General features: G+C 44.0%; 1 protein-coding gene across 1 annotated transcript in view; it reads left to right on the forward strand.

Annotated features, from left to right (window-relative positions):
- LOC122798244 (elongation factor 1-alpha-like) overlaps positions 1-25,402 on the forward strand; it is a 150,554-nt gene that overhangs the window by 41,559 nt on the left and 83,593 nt on the right. Inside the window, exons 4-5 of the mRNA XM_044067032.1 lie at positions 2,622-2,772; positions 3,558-3,814. Coding sequence (XP_043922967.1) covers positions 2,622-2,772; positions 3,558-3,814 — 408 coding nt within the window. The remainder of the gene's footprint in view (positions 1-2,621; positions 2,773-3,557; positions 3,815-25,402) is intronic.

Consider the following 25,402-nt stretch of genomic DNA (forward strand, 5'->3'; position numbering starts at 1 on the left):
TAATGAGGGGTGCTGTGGGTTGATCAAATGTGGATAGGCTGAACACTAGAATCCACAGGATTGCTAGCAATAAACTTGTAGTACAGATGAAGCGGCAAATCATACATTCTCCAGAAGACAGTGGGCTGTGGTAGCTTGCATATTTGGTGGGGGGGGGGGTACAGGATACCAAACTCGTAGCTTGGGTAAAGGTTTCCCACAGGGTGTAGTTGAGAACAGGTTTGCTGGTAGCCATTAAAATGTGTGTACATCTTGGGAGAATTTGTAGCAGTTTCTCTCCACTTGTATCAAGAATTTGTAAAGTCCTGACTTGAGCTACCCATTTGGGTGGAGCTTTTAAGCATTTGCGATGGGTTTATGTACTAAATATCTGCCCCTTTTTAAACTCTTGACCATATCAGAAGCCCCATAGTGTTGAAATCAAATTAGACACCTCTTCAGGTAGGGAAATGGCAGTCTTTGTCAAAAAGGTTGCATTTGCATGTTTACCATGTACATTAGTTACCAGCATTTGAGCTGGTTCTTGGTCTGCAACTTGTAACTCTAAGCTCTAGCTTGTTCAGATATACAACAGGTTCATTTAGGTGGGTGACCAATGTCCAGGTAAACAAGTAAATACCAGTTGTCCTTAACAGACTGGTACATAATGCATCTGAGCTTTTCATAAAACTGCCATGTGATAGGTATTTCATACATGACAAAATTAGCTGAAAGCTCATCTTTGGGGGAGCTAGACTGAATTTAATATTGCAAAGCTTGGTTTTGTTTCTGGGGGATAGCCCGAACAGTAAAAACATGAAAACTCCGGCAAAGCTAGAACTTCCACTGAGTGACCTCCCAAACCTCTTGTATCAGAGACACGTGGGATATACATCCTTATGAGCATCAGGTGTTTCAGCTAATTGGCAATTCTGAATGCCCATGACTTGTTTCATCATTTTAATTGACAAATTCAGGCCAATAAAGCCAAACCCCACTGGCTGTGGATATGCATATTTTGGCCTTATGACCTTGTCAGCACAAACAGTGACTAAGCATTAAAAACAGGGCCGTTGTCCATCATTAGGGTCACTGCAAAAATATCCCAAACTAAAACAATGAGCAAGGAGGTCACTGAAAAACCAATCTGTAAAAAAAAATTGTTTTTACGGACTGGTTTCAGTGACCTTGTCACCCATTTAGTTTGGGATATTTTTTGCAGTGGCCCTAATGGACATCAGCTGGGTACAACAGCCCTGTGTTTCTAATGCTTAGTCAAACACATTGTTTGTGCTGTGCTTAAGGTCATAAGGCCGAAATATGCATATCCACAGCTAGTGGGGTTTGGCTTTATTGACTTGAAATTGTCCATTAAAACGACAAGTCATGGGTGTTCAGAATTGTCAGTTAGCTGAAACACCTGATGTTCATAAGGATCATGTGCATATATCCCATGTGCCTCTGATACAGGTTTCTGAGGTCACTCGGAAGTTATAGCTTTGCTTTGTAATAGAAGGTAGGAAAGTTCTAACTTGGCATTTTAAAGCCTTCTCATTCCAGGGTACTGTGTAAAGTAGTCCCAGTAAAATGCTCTACAATCTTTATGCTTAAAATATGAAAGTTTGTCCTTGAGCTGTACATCTTGTATTCTGTGGAAATGGCTTGCAAATGTTTGGCTTGAAGACCAGCTTATTAATCGGATTTAATGCTTTCAGAAATAAAGGTGGGCTATTTTGCCACGCATTACAAGTCTTTCAGATCTTGTGTCTAAGCAAGTAAGGGTCAGATATGTAAAAATTCAAATTCTTACATGGACATTGTTCCCAATATAAAATGTCAAACTATTGGCACTTTGCTTTAAATTGCATTCTGGCAGTCCAAATTGAGTAGCATTCTGGCAGTCCAAATTGAGTAATAGTGGAGTTTTCTGTTTAGTGAGCAGTTTTGATTTGAAAGAATGTTGGTGACATTGTCTCCAAGCTGGTAACTAGCAAACTGCATTGTTCAAAGCAGTCAACATTTCTGCAATGCTTGTTTGGTTCTGATTTTAGTTAAGATTATCAAGTTGTCCATCTTGTTAACTAGTATTAACTTGTTCCTGAAATCCTAACTGGTCAATTTCTGAAGTTGTTTGTATATAGTTAAACTTGTACTCTATCCAAATTTTGGAAAACTTGGGAAATTTGGGGGATTTTATACTTAACACTTTACATGGATTATAGCATGGCAGTTCACCACTTGGCTGTCCTTGACAAGACTACAGAAGTTTGTAGTTTGCATTGTTTTTCATGACCTCCTTCGTAAAAGGTTAATGTTTTGAGTTTTTAGGGTTACCAAGGCAAATAGTGTAGTGTCAAATTTACATGTGATGTTTACAAGCTGCAGTTACTCTTTAGTGAGCCATACCAAAGATTGCAATAAAATGTCAAATTTACTAATGCAATACAGCCAGCTTCTGGTGTCTTTTGGGTGGGATTTTATGTACCTGTAGCTAAATGTTAAACTTGAATCACAAGTTACTGTTTAGAGTTTGCTCAACTTTGCACTGGACTGATTATACATGAGCACTGTTCAGCTTGACCTGGTCATCCATGTTTTCATTGCATGGTATTTACATTTTTACACCATTTCTTTCATTTTAGATGCCATGGTTCAAAGGCTGGAGAATTAAACGCAAAGAAGGCAATGCAAGTGGGAATACCCTTTTAGAGGTTCTTGACTCCATTCTGCCTCCAATTCGTCAAACTAATAAACCATTAAGATTGCCTTTACAAGATGTATACAAGATAGGTGGTGAGTATACACTTAACTCCAACTTATAGTTGAACTTGTTAAAAGGCATTGTAGTTGTGGGCCTCAATGTGCATCAACACATGGACCTGAGACATTAACATGCATGACCCCTTCAACTATAATCTCCACTTGACCCAGGTAAACTGTTCTCTCCTGAAAGTCAGGCTTGATGAGAGCTCTTTTGTTCCCACCCTGGGATAGAATGAGGCAAGGTCCCTTCCCTGTTTTAGCAGTCTTATCCCAACAGCATCTGAGATGCCTCAGTTGTTGCTAGAGGTTCCTGTGTAACCAACATGAGAGCAAGTTCGCCTCGTGTGGAGTAGCTACCATAGCCATCTGTAATATTGCTACACTCCTGTAGATGTCTGCAATGGGCAATACCACCTCTGTCCTTGGGATAAGCAAGAAAATGGCTGCTCATGCCCATCCTTACTGTCATGGTCTCCAGTTTTCAGGCTCTAACTCAACCCAGGTCAGCTGCATAGCTGTCAACCTTCCATCTCCAAAATGTGGAACAGTTGCTGATTAACAACTTCAGCCAGGATGCTTAAAATGTTATCCAATTCAGTATGTGCCACGAATATTAAACCTGATATGTGATGGGCTTTTTCAATGCAGAATTGAGGAATATAGACTTAAGACTCAAAATGAGACACTTTAAAAGGTATAGTCATCTGGGTTATGGCAGGGCTTTTTCTGTGCTACTAGGCTGTAGCCACTTGACCTGTAGGAGGTACAGATAGGCACTTTGCTGATTTTGAAGTAAGCTGGAGTTTTCATTTTAGGTATTGGAACAGTACCGGTTGGAAAAATTGAGACTGGAATCCTGAAACCTGGCATGCTCATATCCTTTGCTCCTGCAAATCTAACTGCTGAAGTAAAGTCCATAGAAATGCACCATGAACCAATGCAAGCAGCTTTTCCAGGCCACAATGTGGGTTTCAATGTTAAAAGCCTATCTGTAAAGAACATCAGACGTGGGAATGTTGCTGGGAATGCAAACAATGATCCACCAGAAGATGCTGCAAGCTTTACTGCACAGGTATGTAACCTTTGCACCCATAAATTACATGTGATGTTTAGACAGTGTGACTCATAGCTGCCACTCTGGTAGGTGCACAAATTTTAAATGGCAGTTTGAGATGGTCACTTTAGTTTTCTCAACTTCAGAGGACAGTTTTAGTCAACTTGTGTGGTCCAGCAAAATAAAACTGCTATTGAAAGGTTGCACACAGTACAAATAGCCATAATGCAAATATTGCCACATTACAGGAATGACTAGAACATAGGCAAGCTATTTACTGCTACATAATGTAGTAATATATGTATAACTTAGTACTGCATTTGTAATATCTGTGGAACTGTTTTTAATCACTCGCTAAGGTTATACCTTAAGGTCCTTGGACCAGTTCACTGAAGACTATTACAGTACAGTGCTGTTTTATAAATTCCATCCAATATGATATTTAACTTTGGACTGAGGTTGACATTGTTCATATTTATCACTGCTGCAGTAGCCTTTGCTGTATGGATTGTATCTTGCTAAGGATTCAAGTCAGCCAGCTTCCAAAGCTTCAGGCACCTTCCGCCCCCAAACTTACTCAAATTGAGTTGAGCTAATAAGACAAGTTTTGGTGCCAAGCTTAGAGCTTTACTGCTGTTGGAGTATGCTCCTGAGGCTGAGGGTTAAGTCTGTTTCTGATCTTACTGGGTGAGTTGTGTAAAGCTGTACTTGTCAATGTCTTAGAACAGGAGTTTCTGGAGAAATTGTATTGTGGGGCTGGCATTCACCATTTTGTTGTACTTTAAAAACACTTGTTTTTACCTGCATTTGCTGCTAGTCTGCTGTGGGAAGGGCACCATTTTCAGTTTGGTCATGGAACACTGCCAGTCATTCCAGCTGCACAAAGTTGAGCAGAGGCTTTGCCACTGCAGCAGGCTGTTAATTTGCCTTTGAGTGACTCTGCTGTGGCCATTTGTATCTCAGACCACTTATCTTTTACCCTGGATCTCTGGTGTAGCACCTGCAACTACTGGGTGAGGGGTTAGCCATATTCTCTGGCTGTTGGGGTTCCCCTCAGTGGGAAAAGGAGAGCCACTCTTCAGTCCTGGAAGAGGGAGCCGGAAGGTGTTCCCTATTGTCAGAATGCTGTGCCCATCCTAGAAACACAGATGGCCCCACTTAAACTGCAAGCTAAGGCAGTATCTGTTAAGGATGGGGAAAGTGTATACTTTGGGAACTTTGATTTTTCATCCCATTTAAGTTCTGAATGAGTGTGGATGTTTTCTTGGGTTTCTTGTAAGAATCTTACATGTGAAGTTCAATCTTGCCTTCAGTCTCACTGATGGGTTCGGAGCCAGTCATCTGCTCAGTCGGCCAATTTGCAAAGCTCAAGGTCTCAAAACAGGTTGAGGCCAAAGCCATATCCCACAATGCACCACTACATTCCCCAGATAGTTTGCCACTGCAACTGATCGGGTGTTCTCTACAGCTCTTAGCCACTGGAGAGAAGTTTGTAATTTCTTTGCAATTGCAATTCTTCCAAAAATTTCATAGTAGCCACTTTTATTTGTTAGGTCTTAAATAGTATTGTGGTTTGTTCTGGTTATCCGCTTTTCAGATTTAGATCCTTGTTTGGATAGCTTTCTCTAGTTTTGTGCTTGGCCCAGTTTATTCAAGCTAGCTGTTTGGCTTTATTGCTCTGTCCCAAGCAGTTAGGCTTTTGCAGTTTTCTGCAATTTTCTATTAGCTGGTTAGGCTCTTGGCTGTGTTTTCCTTAGCCTGTTGTGCTTTTTCTATTAGTATTCAGAAGTTTATAGCTGTCTTTGTGTACTTTTAGCCGGTTAGGCTCAAGTTTTTCTTTGTGCTAGTTGTACTTGGCTACCCTACAATGTCTGAAAAGGGTAAATCAGGTTTCAAGAGATGCCCCAAATCTAGTCTGTTTTATTACAGATGGCTATTGTACATGTGTGTGTGTACTGCTTGGGTGAAGTACATTTACAGGAAGTTTGTCCCATTTGCCATCGGTTCAGCTCTAGTGTGTGCTGAAAGGTAGCATAAGCTAGTGGAGCAGGGGTTTAAGTCTGCTTTCCAATTGGACTTGGATTCTGCTCCGGATCAACCAAAACCCTGTTCTCCAGCCTCTTCATCTAGTTCGGCTCCAAAGGGCGCTCTGGTTCTGTAAACTTCAAAAAAGCTATGGTCTCTGCTCCAGTGCCATTGGAACAGACTGCTCAGATTGCTGGTAGGAGCCGGTCCCCAGTCTTGGAACCAGTACTTTGAGGTCCCAGATTCTGGGTTCACCAGCTCTGGTGGTCTCCTCTGGCTTCCAGACTTTCCGATTTGGATGTGGACTGAGTAGTGCAGTGACTTTTTTACAGGATCCCGGCGCTTGCTAAAATTCTGTTTAGACTCTAGCAGCTTTGGAACCGACAAAGTTCTCTCCTGTTGCTCCTCCGACTTGAATCGAGACATCAGAGCCGGAGGCTATTCAGTCATTGGTGGAATAGTCTGTACTGACATTTACCTGTCAGTACCGAACACCCTGATATCCTCTGCTCTGGTGGTGGAATTTGGGAGCAGACACTCCTGTTGGTTCTGAGGGGGGGTTACAGATGCATCAATTCTGACTTCCTCTTGGGGCTTTGTCAAGGATGAGTTTGGCTCCTACCTCTGGCTCAGAACTGGAGGTTCTGGTGCAGGAGTCTTCGGTGTCTTCAGACCTAGGTGCTTCCTCGCATCTGAGCCATGGGACCTTCGATGCCCTGTGGGCTTTGTTCCCCCAGACTTCCACAATCTCTGATATGGCCACCTCCTCCCAAAAGGCGCATGCTTCTCAGCTTCCACAGGCTCACAAAGTGTAGGGACCCAGAGCCTCAGGATGCCCCTTTGGGGGGAACCCTGCTCTTTTGAGACCTCAGATTCCCACTGAGTACGTTCCTCAGAAGAGATTATGTAAGACTTCTGGATTCCCCTCTGGAATCAGTCATGTCTGACACATTTTAAGGAATCTGCAGGGTGCCCCTCTGAGGATATTTCCTTCAAGGATATTGAAATCCTTAAGCAGAGGGGAGACTGGCAGCCCCTAAATTCTACCGAGGATGAATTGGTGCTCCTGAAGGCTTTCGGGTCCCAACCTTCCAGCTCTTGGGGGTCTCTGCCCTTCAATTGAGTTGATGGATCTTTTGTCTAAGGGAGTGGGAGTCACCAGATTCTATGGAAGCTGTTCCTAGAAGACCCAACAAGTACATTCGGCACCCCAAGATAAGTAATTATCTAAACCCTTACCTGTTGATGGCATGGTGGTGGCAGCCACTAAGATGTCAGATTTCTACATCTGTCTATCCTAATAGTCCAGGATAATGGGCAGATACGGGAAGCACCTGTTTAGTTCTACGACTTTTGCCCTTCGGTCATTGAACTACCTAACACTTCACAAGACTTCAGAGAACTCAAGGAGCTTGGAGATGCTCTCCAGGGTACAGTAGCTAACTGTGGCAGACAAGGTGACATCTCAGCTTGCTACCCTCAACTCCATCGTAAACACTTCCATGCACTTCATGTCTTGCACAGCTGATGGAACGAGTAGGGCTGCAAGTACAGGAATTGCTTTGCAAAGACATTCCTGGATGCGCCCGTTTTGTGGAACCTTGCTCACATCTGGTGAGGGTCTCTATCTGCAGTTGGGTCTGTTCTACCTCTACTAGACCTTATCCCAAAGGTGAATGGGGTGGGAAAATGTGGTTCCATAAGACCCAAGGAGCCTTTCCAAACTCACAAGGTGAAGCCTTTTCCAGGGGCAGAGGAGGAGGCAATGGTGGAAGACTACACCCGCATAGCAGAGGGGCTCCACAGAACCAGGATGACATGGATCAGTTCCTTGGCAAACCTTAGCGCTCCTGAAAGGAGGCCCAACTGTCCTGCTCTGGAGGCAGTCGGGGGAAATTTTGTCTTTGTACCTAGGTGCCTGGCTAAATAGATCTCAGACTGCTACAAAATGTTATATCCAGAGGATATTCTATTCCTTCTCACAGCCCAGACCAACAAAAGAAATCCCAGACGTTCCACCCAGTCTACCGGATATAGCATCCGGAGAGGTCCAGAAACTATTGCAAAAGTCATCCAGCAGACCAGCAAGGATCTGGAACTTGAGGTTCTTTTTGGTACCAAAGAAGACAGAGGACTGGAGACCTATTCTGGACCTCAGCAGACTCTACAAATATGTGGTGAAGACAAAAGTTCTGGATGGTCACTTCAGTCCATTCTCCTGTTCTTAGGGAGGGACAATTGGGTGTGCTCTCTAGATCTCTGGATGTGTACAGCCATATCAAAATGACCAGGCCATCCAAGGATAATCTGCACTTCTGGCTGGGAGCCAGTCTCTTCCAGTTTCGGGCCCTGCCCTTTGGTCTCACTACAGCCCCCAAGAGTATTCACCAAATGCATGGCAGTGGTCATGTCTCACTTGAGACATTCAGGAATCTGGATGTTTCCTTACTTGGATGACTGGCTCATTACTGGCCCCACCAGGCATCAGCTTATTTGGGCAAGGGATGCTACCATAGATCTATGCTTACAGCTAGGTATTACGATAAATTCAGAAAGCCTGCTCTATTGCCATCACAGCATACAGTCTTTATAAGAGCAGACTTTAACACGGTCAGCATGTCCCTGAAGGTCCTTCCCAAGAGTGATTATCCTTCAAATTGGGGATTTGTCAAAACAAAGCACCAGCATCACAGATTCTCAAACAGCTCAGCACTATGGCAGCAACAATTATTGCAATACCCCTTGAAAGATCTCAAATTTTTCAGTGGCTACTAGTCCCACAGTGTACATTTCAGGACTTACTGATGAATCACCCAGTTCAGATTACCAACTCTTGCAAGGATGACTGGTGGTGGCTAACAGACTGACTATGGGCTGTCCATTTGTTCTCCCCACTCCAGTTGCAGCAGTAACCACGGACACCTCCCTGATTGGGTGGGTGGGCAGCCCAAGGTACTTGGCAGGCTCACAAGGCTCACTTGCACATAAATGCCCTGGAGATGAGAGCAGTTCTTTTAGCTTTGCAGACCTTTCAAGACACTCTTCCCCTAGGCACGATTGCAGTCCAGTCGGATAACATGCCTGGTCTGGTACATGAGGAACCAAATCTTACCCCCTGTGTCGAGAGGCTCTGAGTATGGAAAATGGGCAGTCCACCCAGTGTTTTCTGATTTCAATGTACATTCTGGGGAAATCCAACAGAATAGCGGACAGACTCAGCAGAGCTATTCTGCTACCTCACGTGGTCTCAAGAATGAAATAGCAGAAATGATTTGCCACAGATGTGGTGGCCTTGCTTTGACCTTTTTGCCACCCCACAAACAGTGCAGCAATTTCTTTGCCCTGACCCCTCAACAGGAATAATTCCCAAGGGATGCACTCTTCGAACTCGTATATGCCTTTCCTCGGATTCCCAAAGTATTGCAGAAAGCCAGTTTTCTGGGCAGGGCACTTGTCTTAATTGCCCCATATTGGCCTCATCAAGTTTAGTTCTCCTTCCGAAGCCTCCTCTACTAGGAGCCTTTAATCCTGGATCCAGTGCCAGATCTGTTGACCCACTCAGCTCTTCATCCCTCAGTCCATAAAACTGAGCTTGGCTGCTCCAATTCCCAGAATAGCCAGGTTCCAGAATTTATCAGAAGTACGTCATATCCTATTGTCTGTCTTCGACTAGGAAACTTTACTTCAGTAAGTGGGGAAAAGGTTTTCCATCTGGTGCAGCAGAATAACATTGACCCTTTCCTGGAATCTGTTTCAGATATATTGGAATTCCTAACTGTTCAATGAAGGAGCTGCAGCAGCAGCAACCATTAGAGTCCAACTGGCAGCTATTCCTAATTTTCGTTTAGGTGCATCCATAAATGGTATGCCTCATAAGCTGGCTAAGGCTTTTTTGAAAGGTACGATGCACTTAAAACCCACTGATCAGATCTCCTACTACTCCCTGGAACTTAAATCTAATCTTGTCCAAAAATATTCTTCCACCCTTTGAACCTGCCTCTTCTTGTGAGCTGAAGTATCTTTCTTGGAAAACCATATTCTGTGGCTATTGCATCAGCATGCAGAATTTTGGAGTTGCAAGACTTTTCCATTAAACCACCTTGCCTAATATTTCATAAAGAAAGGGTTTCCCTACGTATGAATTTATCATTCCTACCAAAAGTATGTTCAGAATTCACACTAAATCAAACAATGGAGTTTACTGTATTTTCCTAATCATTCAAACCAGTTGGAATATATGCTTCACAAACTTTATGTCCATCGACTTCGCTTCTATTTTGGACAGGACAAAAGATCTCTGGGCTGACCAGCTGTTTGTCTCCTTCTGGGATTCTAAAAAAGGCACACTTCTCCAAAACTATCTTGTCGAAATGGCTGTGATATTTCCTTCATCTACAATGAAGCGGGCATTGCATTATAGTCAAGGCTCCTTTTACAAGAGCGGTTTCTACTTCTGCAACTTTCTTGGCCAGGTTACCCATTGATTCAGTTTGTGCAACTGCCACCTGGTCAAATCCATACCTTTATATCATTAGAAAGTGGACAAGGCCTCTAAGTACAGAGCCTCATTTGGGTCTGCTGTTCTGGAACAGGTACTCCTGTGAGCCACCCAAGATTGTGCTCTGGACACCCATCAGTAAGAATGGAGAGAGATTTAACTTCACATTAAGAAGTTGTGTACTTAACCATAATGTTCCATGTGAGTTGCTCTTGCCTTCATTACAACCCCCCCACCTACCCCCTTCCTTTGGAGGTTTGAGGTACCATTGTGGCTTTGGTTTTCATGAGTCTTTTCACATTGGACTGTATGATTTCCTTGGAATCTGGGGGTAGATTTTACACTAGTTGGCAGCAAACATGATTTGGGGAATGTAGTGGTGCATTGTGGGATATGGCTTTGGCATCACTGAACCTTGAGCTTTGCAAATTGGCAGACTTGGAGCTGATTGGCTCCGAACCCATCAGTAATGAAGGCAAACAATTCCTCAATGGAACGTTATAAGTACATAACTTTTTTATTGCACAGGTCATTACTCATTGTTTAATGTGTGAAAGTCTGTTAACTTGGACTGCAGTCACTGGCACTGAGGTTTGACTATTTTCAGAACCTCCCAGATGTTTAAAATGGGATTCACCTTTGGATAGCTTGCACATCTGCAGAAGCAATCAGTGTAATGAGGCTGATACAGACAAGGTTTTTCAGCCCTCTTTTTCCAAAATTTTCCAAGGGAATTTCTAATGTAGCCAGTTTTGGCAAAGAAATGACAAGGTGGTGCCAAAAAATCTTGAACCTCCCAAAACTAAGGGCAGTGCAAGTCTGATATGAGACCTTGATCCCCTCCTTCCCTGGCCCACTTTATTCCAGAAAGACTGAATAGCCATTTTTCTCTGGCAACAGTTTAAGACAAATGTGCTCTGGAAATCAAGGTTACAGATGGCAGTGGTAGGAAAGTCCATTCAAGGAGATCATTCCTCTTCCTCCAGATCACTCCTTTGTTTCCACCAGTTCCTTAAAACGTGCTGTCCCAAGGAACGATAGAACTAGTTGGTCTCCAGGAGGAGAAGGGATTCTATTAAAGGATATTGTAGTTGAGTCTTTTCTAAAACATTCATTCTCTGTGCCGGAATTGAGTCGTGAAGTTCTCGCCATTCATTCTTGCTTATGGGTTCAGATCTGATCCTCTGCTCCAACTCTGCCATCTACAAAGCTCTGTCTCAAAGCTTGAACTCCCTATCCCATGATGCACCCTGTTACCTCCGATCTCATTTGCCTCTGCAAAAGACAGGATCCTTCACAGCTCTAGCCAGTGGAAGTTCTTGTATCTTCTAGAATTTTGTACATTAGTGGGGATTACTGCCGCATTTGTTTTTTGTAAGATACTTCAGGTATTTTTAGAATGCTATTGTATCTTAGTAGGTTTTGTCTAGCTCTCGTGGCAGTTTATATTTAGGCCCTTACTTCCCTTTAAAGATTTTTTGATATAGTAGTTTAGTGCTTTCTATGGAATGTTTAGTCTGTGTGCTTTAATTTATAGAGCCTGTTTAAATTAGAGGGCTAGGTTTCCCTTTTGGAACCTTTTTGGTTATTCTTTAAATTTGTTAAACAGTTTATCTGTTAGGGACTAATAAAGGCCTAAATAACACCCTTTCTGGGGCATTTAACTCCTTTGGTGTTTGTGTATATACTGTGTTCTTGAGGCCTTTTCCTTTTTGTTGCCTTTTTGAATTGGTGTGACTAATAAGGATAAGGAGAAACACCCCAAATCAGCATTTAAAAAAATGCCCTAAATGTGGGCAAAAGATGTCTGGTCATGTAAATTGTTTATTTAGGTGAGATGCATTTGCAGGAGAACTGCTCAATTTGCCATTCCTTCAGTACCAGTGTTTTGCATGAGAGGAAGTTAACTGACGGGTTGCTTTAAATCCTATTCTCTGGAAACCTTGGACAGATATGACAGTCTTTAGTCTTTGAAATCGGCATCCTCAGAGCAGATATTCTGCATCAAAGCCATTTGAAAGTTTTACGTCTGCTCCACGGACCTTGGAGCTGTATGTAGTTAACTTTGGGAGCCATTCACCAGTCTTGGAAACTCTGTGGTGTTAAAATCAGATACTTCAATCAGTGGCTTAATCTTCTGTCCTTGAACCCTTTCCGATTCTGATATGAATTGAATGGTGCAGAAGTTGTTGCAGACACTGGCATTTGCTAAATTACTGGGTCTGACCCAAGGGGCTTCAGAACAGACTAGAGTACTTCTACTTCTGTTCTTCCTCCGATCCATCCCAGGTCTTTGGAGCCAGAGGAATTGGAACAGATTGTGGATCCTTTGGAGTAGACACCTGTTCAGTGCAGTCTGTTCTGACTACTGACTTCCTCTGTGCCTGAGTCTAGCAGCCTACACTTGCTGGTCGGGTCTGGGGAGGATAGTCGAACCGATCTTTCAGTTCCAGCTCTGCCACTTGGGGCTTCGGTGCCTACCTTGGAGTTGGAGCCTGCTGTTCTGGTACCGAGAGAATCTTCTTTCTTTGAATCCGGGTGTTCCTTTGCACCAGAGCAGAGATTCCTTCGATACTATGAGTGATGTCCCTTGGGACATCTGCAACTTCAGGACCAATGACCTCCTGTAAATTGCCTCTTTCCTCTGCTTCACAGATCCCACTAAAGTGTAGAGAACTGGAGCCTCAGGAAGCCCCGTTGTGTGGACCCTGCTCTTCTGAGACCTCACCAGAAGCTCCCACTGTTGAGGTTCCAAGGAAGAGATTATGTAAGAGGAAGAATCAGGACTCATCACAGGAATCCACCTCAGACACTGACTTGGATGAAGCAGTAGGGTCCCCACTGTCCCCCTCAGAGGATATCTCCTTTAAGGATCTCTTGGAAATTCTTAAACATAGGGGTGGCTGGCAGTCCAACCCTACAGATGAGTTGGTTCTCAGCTTTTGGGTCGGTCCTCCACCTTTTGAGTCTGCCCTCCGATGAGCTTATGGAGTTGGTATCCTGAGTGGGAGTCCGGACACCATGGAGCCTGTCCCTAGGAGGCTTAATAAATTTATAACTTCCCCAAGACGAGATTTCCCACTAAGTGCCTGTTGCCATGGTGGTGGCGGCGGCCATGAAGAAAGATGTCAGAAACCATCTGTCCATCCTCCCAATAGGGATTCTAGGATTGTGGCTAGATGAAGAAAGCACATGTTTAGTTCAGTGACTTTTACTATGCTATCAGTGAACTACCTTGCACATTTTGAGATTGCAAAGGGATCTCTTAAAAGAGCTTGGAGAATACTCTACAGGGTTCAGTAGCTGAGGGAGTGTCAGACGGTTGCTTCCCAGCTTTCTAATCTTAATTCTGTGGTAACTCTTCGATGCGTCTTTCATATGCAGCTGATGGAACGAGTAGGACAATGGGTACAAGAATTGCTCTTGGGAGACTCTCCTGGAATGCGCTTACTTTGCGAAGCCCTTTAAGCCATCCTTTAACACCCCTTTTGATGGTTTCTTTATTTGGGCCCAAAGTGGAGGAAACTCAACAGGTGTGAGCAGGAAGTTGCTGGAGTTTTTTCCACCCCTACTAGACCCTACCCCAAAGGTCAGAGGGAAAAGATGTGATTCCATAAAACCCAAGGAGCCTTTCAGGACACATGGTGAACCCCCCCCTCCAGGGGCAGAGGGGACAATAATGGAAGACACAACCCATGCAGCAGAGGGGGTCTGCATAATCAGAGTGACAGATCAGTTCTTTGGGAGGCCCCATCAGCACTCCTGAAAGGAGGCACTACTGTCATATTGCAGTTGGAGGATGATTATCTTTGTATCCAGGTGCCTGGCTTAAATCACAAAGCAGTTGGGTACAAAGCATATCCAGAGGATACATTATTCTCTTTGCCACCCCACCTCCTTTAATAAAACTGGACATTCCACCCAGTTACAGGGAACAAGCAGCCATAGAGATTCAAAGGTTAGTCATCCAACCGGTCCCTGCAGATCGGATCTGGAACTTGGGGTTTTTAGTTCCAAAGAAAACCGGACTGGAGACATATATTGGATCTCAGCAGACTAAACATGTCAAAAAGAGAAGCTTTGGATGGTTAAGCTTGTTGGAAAAACATTTGGATGTGCTGTATAGATATCCAGGATGCATACTGACAGACCGTCCAGAGATCTGCACTTTTGGCTGGGAGCCAGTCACTACCAGTTTTGAGCCCTGCCCTTTGGTCTCACTACAGCCCCCAGTCTTCAAATGTATGGCAGTGGTCACAGCTCACCTGAGGTATTTCAGATTCCAAGTGTTACTTACTGGCTCCTCGCCACCAGGCAGCAGCTCATACAAGCCAGGAACACCACTTTGAGCCTTTGCAGCCAATTGGATTGCCATAAACTCAATTTGCTTTGTCGCCATTGCAATATAGGAGCAGATTTGGACACCACACTAAAACTTCCTTCAGAAAGGGTGCCTGTACTTCAACATGTTCTAAAACTTGAGACATGGTACTGGCCTCAGAGGTGCTCAAATTGTTGGACTATGGTGGCTGCAATCATAGCAATTCCCTTGGGGTGTGGACATGCATATTATTCAATGGCTGCTGTTCACGTAATGGTCCTATCAAGAACTTCCGATGTCGCATCTAATTGCTCTGAAACTTCTGCAAAAGATCTTCAATGGTGGTTGACATCTCAAGTAACTATAGTCGTCCCTTTGTCATACCCACTGCAGTGGCTACTTTGACCTCAGATGCTTCCCTGATGGGTGGGGGGCATTATCAGGGGAGAACAGCCCAAGGCACATGGAATGAACTAGACTCATCTGCATTTCAATGTCCTAGAGATGAGAGCGGTACGTTGCAGTACTTTCAGGACTCTCTTCCTCTGGGAACAATTGCAATTCAGACAGACATCTGTAGTCTGGTACCTAAACAAGGAGGAACAAGATCTTCTCCTCAGAGCCCCTGAGAGTATGGCAGTGGGCTACCTCCACCCCAGCACTTTCTGATAGCAATGCACATCCTGGGGAAATCAAGCACTATAGCAGACTGAGCAGGGCAATTCTGTTGCCTTACGAGTGGTCCCTGAAGGAAGAACTAGTGGAAAGGATATTCCACAAATGGGGCCAGCCTTGCTATGATCTTTGCATCCCCCATGAATACAAAATGCAGCAGCTACTTTCCCTAATTTTTCCTCTGGGAAATGCCCCAGGGGATGCCCTCATACACTTGGCCCCAGGTAGTCTTTATGCCTTCTCACCAATTCCTCTACCCAAAGTATTACAGAATGCTAAAGTCTTGGGAAGGACCATCATTCTAATAGCCCCTTACTGGCCTCGTCAGATTTGGTTTCCCTTCCTCAAACCTTGTTTATTGGAAGAACCTTGGATTCATGACCTAATTCCAGTCCAGTTTCACTCATTGGGAACTCTTCATCCCTCTAAGCCCCTCAAATTGACAGCTTGGCTGCTCCAGTTCCCAATATAGCTAGGGTCCATAACCTCTCAACTGAAACACAAATCTGACGATCTTATAAATCATTTACTATAAAATTGTACCTCAGCAAATGGAAGAGGTTTTCTATATGGGCTTCTCAGAACATTATCGACCCTTACCTAGCCCTGATTTCCTCTTCTGGAATTTGACTATGCTTTTCAACAAAGGAGCTGCTGCAGCCACCATTTGAATTCAGCTTGCAGCAATCTCTAAATTTTACCTTGGCTGTGAGAGATCTAATGTAATGTCTCAAACTATCCAAAGCCTTTCTTAAGGGGACCTTGCACCTGAGACCACCTGTTAAATCCCCTTATTCACCTTGGGATTTGAATTTTGTTTTCACGCATCATTCTTCCACTGTTTGAACTAGCTTCATGTGAATTGAAGTATATTGTGGAAAACCATTTTCTTAGTAGCCATCACATCTGCTCTGAGGTACAGAATTGCTGCCTTGTCTAAACCCCCTTTGATTTTTCCTTCAGTTTCCCTATATAGCAATCAGTAGGCATATATGCTGCGCAAACTTGATCACAGCCAACCTGGACTGAACCAAAATTTAGAAAATCTGAACAGCTGTTTCCTTTTCAAAGTACAAAAAAGTGGACCCTGTAGCAAAAAACTGTCGAAATGGCTATCAGATTACATCTTTACCTCATCGGTGAAATCTCCACTACAACACAACAAAGGCCCGTTCAACTAGAGCGGTTTCCACTTCGTTTACTGCCAGGTTACCAATAGATAACTGTTCAGCAGCCACTTGGTGAAGGCCTCATAACTTTATCACTCAAAGTAGATGCCTCCAGGACAGGGCTTCTGGACTTTTGGTTCCACCGTCATAAGGACTATACTCCCTTGAGCCACCCAAGAAAGATTGTTCTTTGGGTGCTACCAATCAGTGAAGTGAACTTCATAGTTATGTACTTGCATAACGTTCCATGTGAGTTCATCTCTCCATCCTTCTTCCCACCTGCCTACCCCCTCCAGGTTTTCTCAAGGACTAAGAATTATGATTGGACATGTTCTGTCTCTTTCATGGTTTCCTTATCTTAAGATACGAATAATGGTATATGGTATATTGGGGCAGCAAACAAGAGCTGAGGTAACACTGTGCATCATGGGATAGGGAGTTGGCCTTGAGCTATATGGTATATTGGGCAGCAAACCAGATCTGAGGTAAGAAGGGTGCATCATGGGATAGGGAGTTGGTCTCTAGCTGGTTGGAGACATCAAGCTTTGTAGATGGTAAAGTCTGAGCTGAGGATAGCCTCTGACTTAATCAGTAAAATTGAAGGAGAAACTCTCATGCAACGTTATGGTGAGTGCATAACTTTTTTTGCAAACTATGAGCCTCTTCAACTTTCCTGGTAACACAATTTGCATATCACATCCCGGTTATCCTTTGGAACTATCCACTTAGAGTATTCAGTGTCTAGCTCCAGTTAAAGCTTATTGCAGACTACAGGGTGTCACTGTTCCGTATTTAAACCTAGAAGTCTAGAATCCATCTTGGCTGAGATTACACGAGCTGGGTTTTCAAGAGTGCTATTTTGTTTAATTGTATCTGCTTTATTTTCTGAAAAAAAAACTTGTTTTCATGCCTTTCTAAGCTAGTATAGTTCAGTTTTCAGGTCAGTGCTGAATTCAGGGCTGTTGCAAGTTTGTTTGCCCATACCTTGGATAGAATGAGGTTTCTCTGTTCACCTGTGAGGGGAGCTTTGAGCAGCATATCTGTCCCTGGAGTGGTTTCAGCCCAGAAATTAGTAGTTTATTGGCCATTTCAGGTTAATTTCTATCATTTCCTGCTATAAAACCTGCATTTGCAAGGGTTTGCATGCTGGGCAGTACTTGTTAGGTGGGGTATAACTATTCCCAGCTCCCCAAAGTCTACTCAATTTTTCCCTTTGAACTAGACAAACATTCAACTTAAGCACTCAAACCATTCACTTCAGTCGGGCACTTCCTCAAAACTCATAGCAAGCACTAATAATCCTTGGATTAGACACCCTATACTGCAGAGAAGGACAAGGCTCCTCTATTTGACCTTACCAGCCAATATGTAAAACCATTCACTGTACCTATCCAGGCATGTCCAAAGGTCAGTTTCAGGTGTACTCTGCTGTCAGACTGAATCTGGGCATTTTGAGGCAATGTTACAACTGCCTAATGTACAACCTTCTCCTACCACCAAACACTAATAATGTGAGATGCAATTTATACAGCTAAACTGGAGGCTAAGCTCTTGACCCAAGAGTGGACCAGGCAGTCAAGAGAAGGGAATTACTTGTATCACAATAGTCTCGCAGAGACCTATGAAACCAGCACTGGCAAAAAACGCAAATAAGAAAACCTACTCTGAGGCTGTAAATAAAAAAAAATCTGCAAATGCAAGAGACCTAAGCAGACATCCAGCAACCTCCACCCCCCAACACAAAACCATGAAGCACATACTTCACAAAACCAGTGTGCACTGCAGTCACAGCCCTTAAGGAAAAATAACATACCCAATACACTAGTAATAGGTGACTATAGTCAGGCACACTGACATCCCACTCGCTAGGCTGAACAAGGTTACTGTTGGCTGCCTGTCTGGTGTCAGGATCCGCCACATAACACAAGCACTCTGGTCACTCCATGACAAGTACAAATACTATTGTCCATGTTGGTGTGAATGACCTGAGCCGTACCTCCCTGGACTACATGGAGGAGCTGTCTAATCACATAGCCCAGGCCGGTATGACCCTGAATAGCATTCTTCCCTCACCAAGAATACCATGGTAGAAAGAATTATCAATTTCAACAATTGGCTAAGCTTCTGGTGTCGTTAAAAGGGGCTCTAGTGTGTCAGCCTGGGATGACATGCTTGACAAGCCACACTGCTTTGCTAGAGATAGCTTGCACCTGTCACCCTTAGGCTTTTTCAAATACTGGCCAAGGCTCTTGCCACCCACAGTGCCTTTTTTAGGCAAGGCTCAAGACAAAACCCACTGCCGTAAATAGCACAAGTAAAACTGAGGGTAATGCTGCTCAGTGCCAGAAGTCTAAACCTCAAAATGCATGCACTCGAGGCACTCCTCAGTATGGAAAATCGATATATGTGCAGTAACAAACCTGGTTTAAGGCTCCAGAGAGCAGCCCAGCACTACCAGGCTACAACTCTTACCATACATTTCAGCCATAAAACCTGGACCGAAATACAAAATGCAGGGATGTTATCCATATTCAAGGATGCCCACACCTCCAGGTTAGTGGCGCAACACAATGCTTCAGAGATCATCCACGTGCAATTAACCACTGGTAGAACTGCAGTCCAAATTGTAGCTTACAGATCACCCACAGTGTCCAGGACCCCATTTTGCATTTCTGGAAACACTGGGAAACAAAGGCTCTACCAAACACCCAGATATTGGGTGATTTCAATTAACCAAACATTAGCTGGGAGAGCTAAAAGTACTAACTCCCTTGCCAACATTTCTAGAATTTATGAACTCTAGCGCCCTGGATCAGTTGGTCAACACCCCCACCAGAGGTGACAACATATTGGACTTGGTGATCAATCTGGGTGACCAGTGTTCCACACCGGAGGTCAACCCCTCACTGGTTAGATCTGACCATAAGCTAAGCACTCTGGATATCAACATTCCACCCCACCCCCATTCAAAGAATCCACCATGAAAAACATTTCAAAAGCAAACCACGTTAAGACCAAGGTGGAAAGTTTCAAAGCCCCCATGCTAAAGGATAACTCTGTCCAAGCTGCAAAATCCTTTACAGATGCACTCTATGGGCACCTACAAGAATGCATGGATCGTGCTATCCCAAGAAAAACCAAGGCTCACTTCTCCAAGCAAAGGAAACCAGTCTGGTGGAATCCTGCCATAAACAAGCTGTACTATAGGAGGAGGAAACTACAGAAGAGTAAAATCCGAAGGGAAGACATCCCCGATCAGTATCGGCAAACTACGATCCCTTATCCAAGGCCAGCTTCAAAAGAAAAATTGCCAAGGACTCCAAAGATAACCATGAGGCATTCTTTGACTGTCAAGACTCTTAAGTGACAATTCTCAGATCTGCTCAGAACTGGTGCAGAATGGCACAAAATACTGAACCGACAGATATCACCAACATCCTGGCACAGGTTCAGTGCAAACTTCACCCCCTCACCCCCCAAAAGGGCCCATAACCATGCCAGAAGAATGTAGTGCCCCTGAAATCTCACTATGGTTAAAACAGCCCTCTGCAAAGCCAAAAACACAGCAACAATGGGACCAGTGTCTCTGGCTGTGTCCTACACAAGCTCAGATGAACTAACCCCTAACCTAAACACACTGTTCAAACTCAGCTTCTCCACAGGCTACGTGCCCATAGTGGTGCATAAGTTATTCTGCTCCATGAAGGTTGAGCCACAACAGACCCCAGGAACCATCACCCTATAAGCCCAACTAGCTTGTTCTGCCAAGGCTATGAGCACATCATCATGGATCTCGTCAACAGACATTGGGAACCTCCAAACACTGGACCCTACCCATTTCTGCTTTTAAGGGCAGATCATGCTTCCTAAACCTGGTGGACTTTTTTGAGACTGTTACCAAGGCTATAGACAAGGGAAAGGTGGTCCACACAGCCTTACCTAGACCTTGCAAAGGCCTTCATTCCCCATTCGGGTATTAGACAAGCTCACCAGCCTGAACATAAACCCCTACATCATATGGATTGCCAACTGGCTCATGGACAGAACCCACATGGTAGGAGTTGTGGGAGCTAGGTCTGCCTCTAAACTGGTTACAAGTGGCATTCTCCAGGGCTCAGTCCTAGGACCCCTCCTGTTCAGCATATACTTCTCAGAGGTACAGGCAAGCACAGGACTGTGGCTGACCAAGTTTGCAGACAACTGCAAACTAGGAGCTGTAATTGACTCTCCAGCTGATGCATCCTCAAAGGGTCTCACTAAGACAGATACCTAGTATCAAAACCATGGCCTCAAGCTAAATGCCAAAAGTGCATAGTCATCCCCTTCGGAAAAAATACCTGCAAGCTACCACATAGGTGGTAGCCCCATAAATATGGAAGATGTAATAAGGGATCTGGGGGCCCAAGTAGATAGTAACATCTCCTTTGATCACATTGCTAAAGTGGTTAGAAAATCCTGTGGCCCACCTAATCACAAAAGGGTTTGCATCCAGGTCTAAGAAGGTCGTTGTGCTGCATCCAGATCTAAGAAGGTCATTGTGCCCCCCTACTCATCACTCATCAGACCCATCATAGAGACATCCCATTTGGGATGTACCTTACAAGATGCCTGCAACAGCTGGAAATACCACGGAAGTACCTAGAGGATCACTGGCTGCAAACAAATGCCCTATACAGCTCGACTGAAGAAACTCCAGCTGTACTCTGTTGCATACCGCCTACTCTGAGGTGATCTCTGCCTGACGTACAAGACCATGTCCAACCCAGAATTTATGTGCTCCACCTAAAGAAAACCATATCCCCTCGAGCCACACTCTAGGGATCTAAACCTCACCCCAGCAATAAATAGGATTTGCTGGAGGAATATATTGTTGTCCCAGAGACTTCCCATGCTCTGGAACAGGATTCCAGCCTAAATTAGGCAGAGCTCCTCGCTAACCCTCTTAGTGGGTGGGAAACAAAGTATACCCCGGGGATCACTTCAATGGCTCTGCTGGACAGAGGCGCTCTGCTGGACAGAGGCACACAGGGAACTAATCCTAAAGGGGTGGCGAAAGCCAACACTTTCTGGCTATGCTTATAAATGCCCTTGGGCAGGTAGCCTAGTACCTACCTATGAACCATACAGGATTTTGTTCCTAGCATGTCAACTAGGCTCCTCTTCAGAGCTTTTCCACAGAGAAAATAGATCTGCATTTGAGTTATTTCCACTCTGACTTTAGTCAGAGGACTACCTTTGGCTTATTCTCATAATCCTAGCAAGACGACGCAGGAGAAAAAGGTGTAAAGTCTCTGGTCTATGCATCAACACCCCTTTCTCCTAAACCCAGTGCTGGGTTTTTCAGTTTATTTGGCGACAAGATCCTTGATCCAGGTCTTCCCTTTTCCCTCCCTGTTCAGAGCAGTCACCATACACACTTTGGACTTTGCTTGTGGAGCAGTTTTACAACAAGTCTTTGTGCGACACGAATAGGTGCAAGTCCACAAATTTCAAGGAGATGTTTGCCCTGATCAAGGCATTAGTCTCCAAATTGGTCCTTGGGCCAATTGAATTTATCCGGCTATCTGATAAGCAGAAACTGGTTGCACTGCATTTACAGGCCAGGCATGTTGGCTTGGGATACAGCTTTACAGAACAATCTACAGGGATCCTACATTCCATTGGAGCAAAATTGGTAGATGAGCTGAGCAGGACCCCGGGGTAGTCACTCACAAATGGAAACTATTGGGGGGTGTTCGTCTGTGGGAGTTCAAGTAGACCATCTTGCTGTAAACAGTCTGCTGGCAAGTTTATTCCAAGACTCCATGGAAGGCTTGGGAGACTGATGCCTCTTGATTTTAGGCACCTGTTTACTGACTTACTTGCAGCAGGTACTAATGGAGAAACATGCAACTTGAAAAGGTTTAGCTGGTACCAGTATAACCAGCACCCATTCAAAGGTTTTTCTGATTTTCCGATATGTTACTAGCCTATGGCCTTACTCTGTCAAGGTTCATTTTGGCCATTTTAGCATTTCTGCTCATGGCTCCTTTCAGTGCAGTGTCACGTTAATGTTTTTTAAAGTGGTTTTACATAACAGGCCCTAAACTGGTGGCTTTTCCTTGGAATTTTGTTTAGAAGCTGCTGCTTGGTCCTGTGTACATTTACAGAGCACTATTCTTTTTCTATGTATCAATCATGCTTGGCTAGGACCATTCCCCAGGGCTTCTGGATTTCTTTTCACATCACAAATGTAGCAAGGTAATCCAGCCGTATAGCTAAGGCTTCTGCAGGAGTGATTACTATGCACATAGTACAACTGTGTAAACAAAACAGTTTCTTCACTACTGTAGAAGCTACTTTCTCCCCTTTGTTTTTGGCATTTATGCCAGGGTGTGGACATTTTATTCTAGCATTGTCCTTTCAGGGTGCAGCTTCCTTTGTTGGCAGGAAAGCTGTGAAGGGCTTGATGCGCAAGCTTGTATTTTCGGCTCTACTCATGCTTGCTGGCTGTCTTGAGTGCTTGTAACATGCCCTGAAGCTTTTGTAAGCTAGCTGGTTATATCCTTGGCAGGATATATCCCATATATAGCTAAGGCTACTGCAGCATTGATTAAACTTTTATGGTAAGCTTGCTTAAATATCTTTAGTTTTCAATGTCTTGATTTAAATGTGGATTTGGAAATTAATGATGCACATGCTTCCCATTTAGGCCTGATAGTAATTGTACTTTAGAGTGGCTCTTCAATGAATTTCCAGTGGATGGATTTGGGTAGCATAGCAGTTATGGATAGGAATATTGCTGTGCTAATCTTGTATGAGCCAAGGAAATTAGACAGTTTCTAGTAATAAGCACTGGTCCAGTGCTGAAGTGGGGCATGCAGGTAACATGCTTTGTTGGTCTGTTATCAAACATACTGGGTCTGAATATTTCTGGAGCAAAATTAAATTGACAACACATGGGTGTATTAGTCCAATGCTTATGGCCATATGTACCTCTTGTCCAGTTTTAGGTGTTCCAGGCACAGAATTAAAACTGTGCTTGTCCCAGGTTGTGTCCTCCTTTTGTCACTTGAGGACTGTTATCAATACTTAAAGCTCCCACAAATTTTTCAAACTGAAGTAGTTTTAAATCAAATTCTGGTCATCAGGTTTGATAGAAGTTCCCTCGAACAGTATGGCTACCTCATAGCCCAAAGGGCAATGACAAACTCCTGTGACTACATAGATCTGTAATTATAAAGATCTGTAATTATAGGTCAGGAAGGGCAGTCATTGAAAGCTATATAAATGGTTCACAATCGTAGCCTAGCAAAATTCCCATACCTAGTATATGCAGTATGGTTATTGACCATGAGTAGTATAAAAATGCTTCCTATACCATTGCACTGCAATTTGCAAGGGTTGCAAAAGAGCATGCCAAATGCATCTCAAGCTGACCAGTTTAAGATCTTTCTAGTTGAAAGGGAAGTCTAAGCACATTTCAACCAGTGGCATACTTGCTGCAGCAGTCTGGTTTGACAGCTCCAGTAAGGATTTTGCCAATTAAGGCATACAGTAGTTGGGCTCTTCCCCTTGACAAGCTAATTTGACACAGAAGCCCAGTTGAAATGAGCAAGTGTTTGTGGATGTATTGTAGAAATGAAATGCAGTGAACCAATGCCCACTATTTTTTGTCCAGCGTCTCCAGCTGACCACTCGTGTATCTGGAAGGGTAGTGATGCAAGGCAAAGAATTTGATTAAAACTGTACTTGTCACTTGTGTATACAAGCAGTCCTAAATTTTCTGTACTTTGTCAGTCTTCAGATTAGTCTGTTTTTGGCTTTATTGCGTAGTTTTAATCATAGGTGCTTACTAGGCCAACTACCACAAGGGCCTTTTTAAGCCTAGCTATGCATCCCAAATCTGACAAGTTCTGACACCCTTTAAGTGTATGCAGGGAGTTGGGAGATTTACAAGCAGGGGCCTGGGAGGTGAACAATTTACAGGTTGCCTGTGTCCATTAGAGACATAGGTGCCAAACCAGGGATGAATTTCCTGTTTCCCCATCCAGTTGTCCAAGTTGCACTTGAACTGGCTTAGGGAGGAACTTTGCTTGACATGGATGGGGAGCCTGTTGGTTACCAGGGGTGGATTACTTCCCAAAATATACTATTATGCTTTTCTTGGCATTCATTTTTAGTCCATGGGTCTGATGCCAGTTTCTGTTGGCCCCTCCTGGAGAATATTGGTCCGTGTGGGATTCAATGACTGCCCCTAATTTGCAATCTGCAAATTTTGCCAGCCAGAGACCACTGACTTTGGCCTTTACTTCAGATAAGTAGGACTGATCCCTGAGGGACTCAACTTGTGAATGGTCTCTTTGTAGAGGTGGACTCCCCCGTTCTAACTTCCTGAGTCCTGTCTGAGCCAGTTAGCTATCCACCAAGTGACATACAAGTTTGTACCTAACCTTTTCAGTTAGTCAACAATGCCTGAGTGGGGTATTGTCAAATGCCTTGGCCAGGTCAAGGTAAGTAGTGTGAACCATTTTTCCCTAATCCATTGCTTTGGTTAATTTGAAGTCCACCAGGTTAAGTAGACATGATCTGCCCTTGACAAAACCAGGAGAATTCTTTCCATGGCTCTACATATAAGACTAGTGAGACTTATGGCTGTCTAGTTTCCAGGGTCTGTAGATTGCCCACCTTTGTGGAGAGGGATGACTGTTGCTGTTCTCCATGTGGCACAAAACCTGTTTGGAGGCTACAGGTAAACAGTGTGGGGGGGGGTTGTATTTGGTATTTTCTAAGGGAAGGTTGAGGGGGAGAGAAGGTAAAGTTGGAGCTAAATCCTCAGCCAGGAGGTTTGCTATATCTTCTGGCTCAGTATAGGTGGTACCATTTACAATGAGCTGTGCACACAATTGTGTATTGCCTTCAAGGTTGCAGACATAGCT

This window comes from Protopterus annectens, chromosome 3.part1 (assembly GCF_019279795.1).
Source record: "Protopterus annectens isolate FY-2018-M chromosome 3.part1, PAN1.0, whole genome shotgun sequence".
Taxonomy (NCBI): Eukaryota; Metazoa; Chordata; order Ceratodontiformes; family Protopteridae; genus Protopterus; species Protopterus annectens.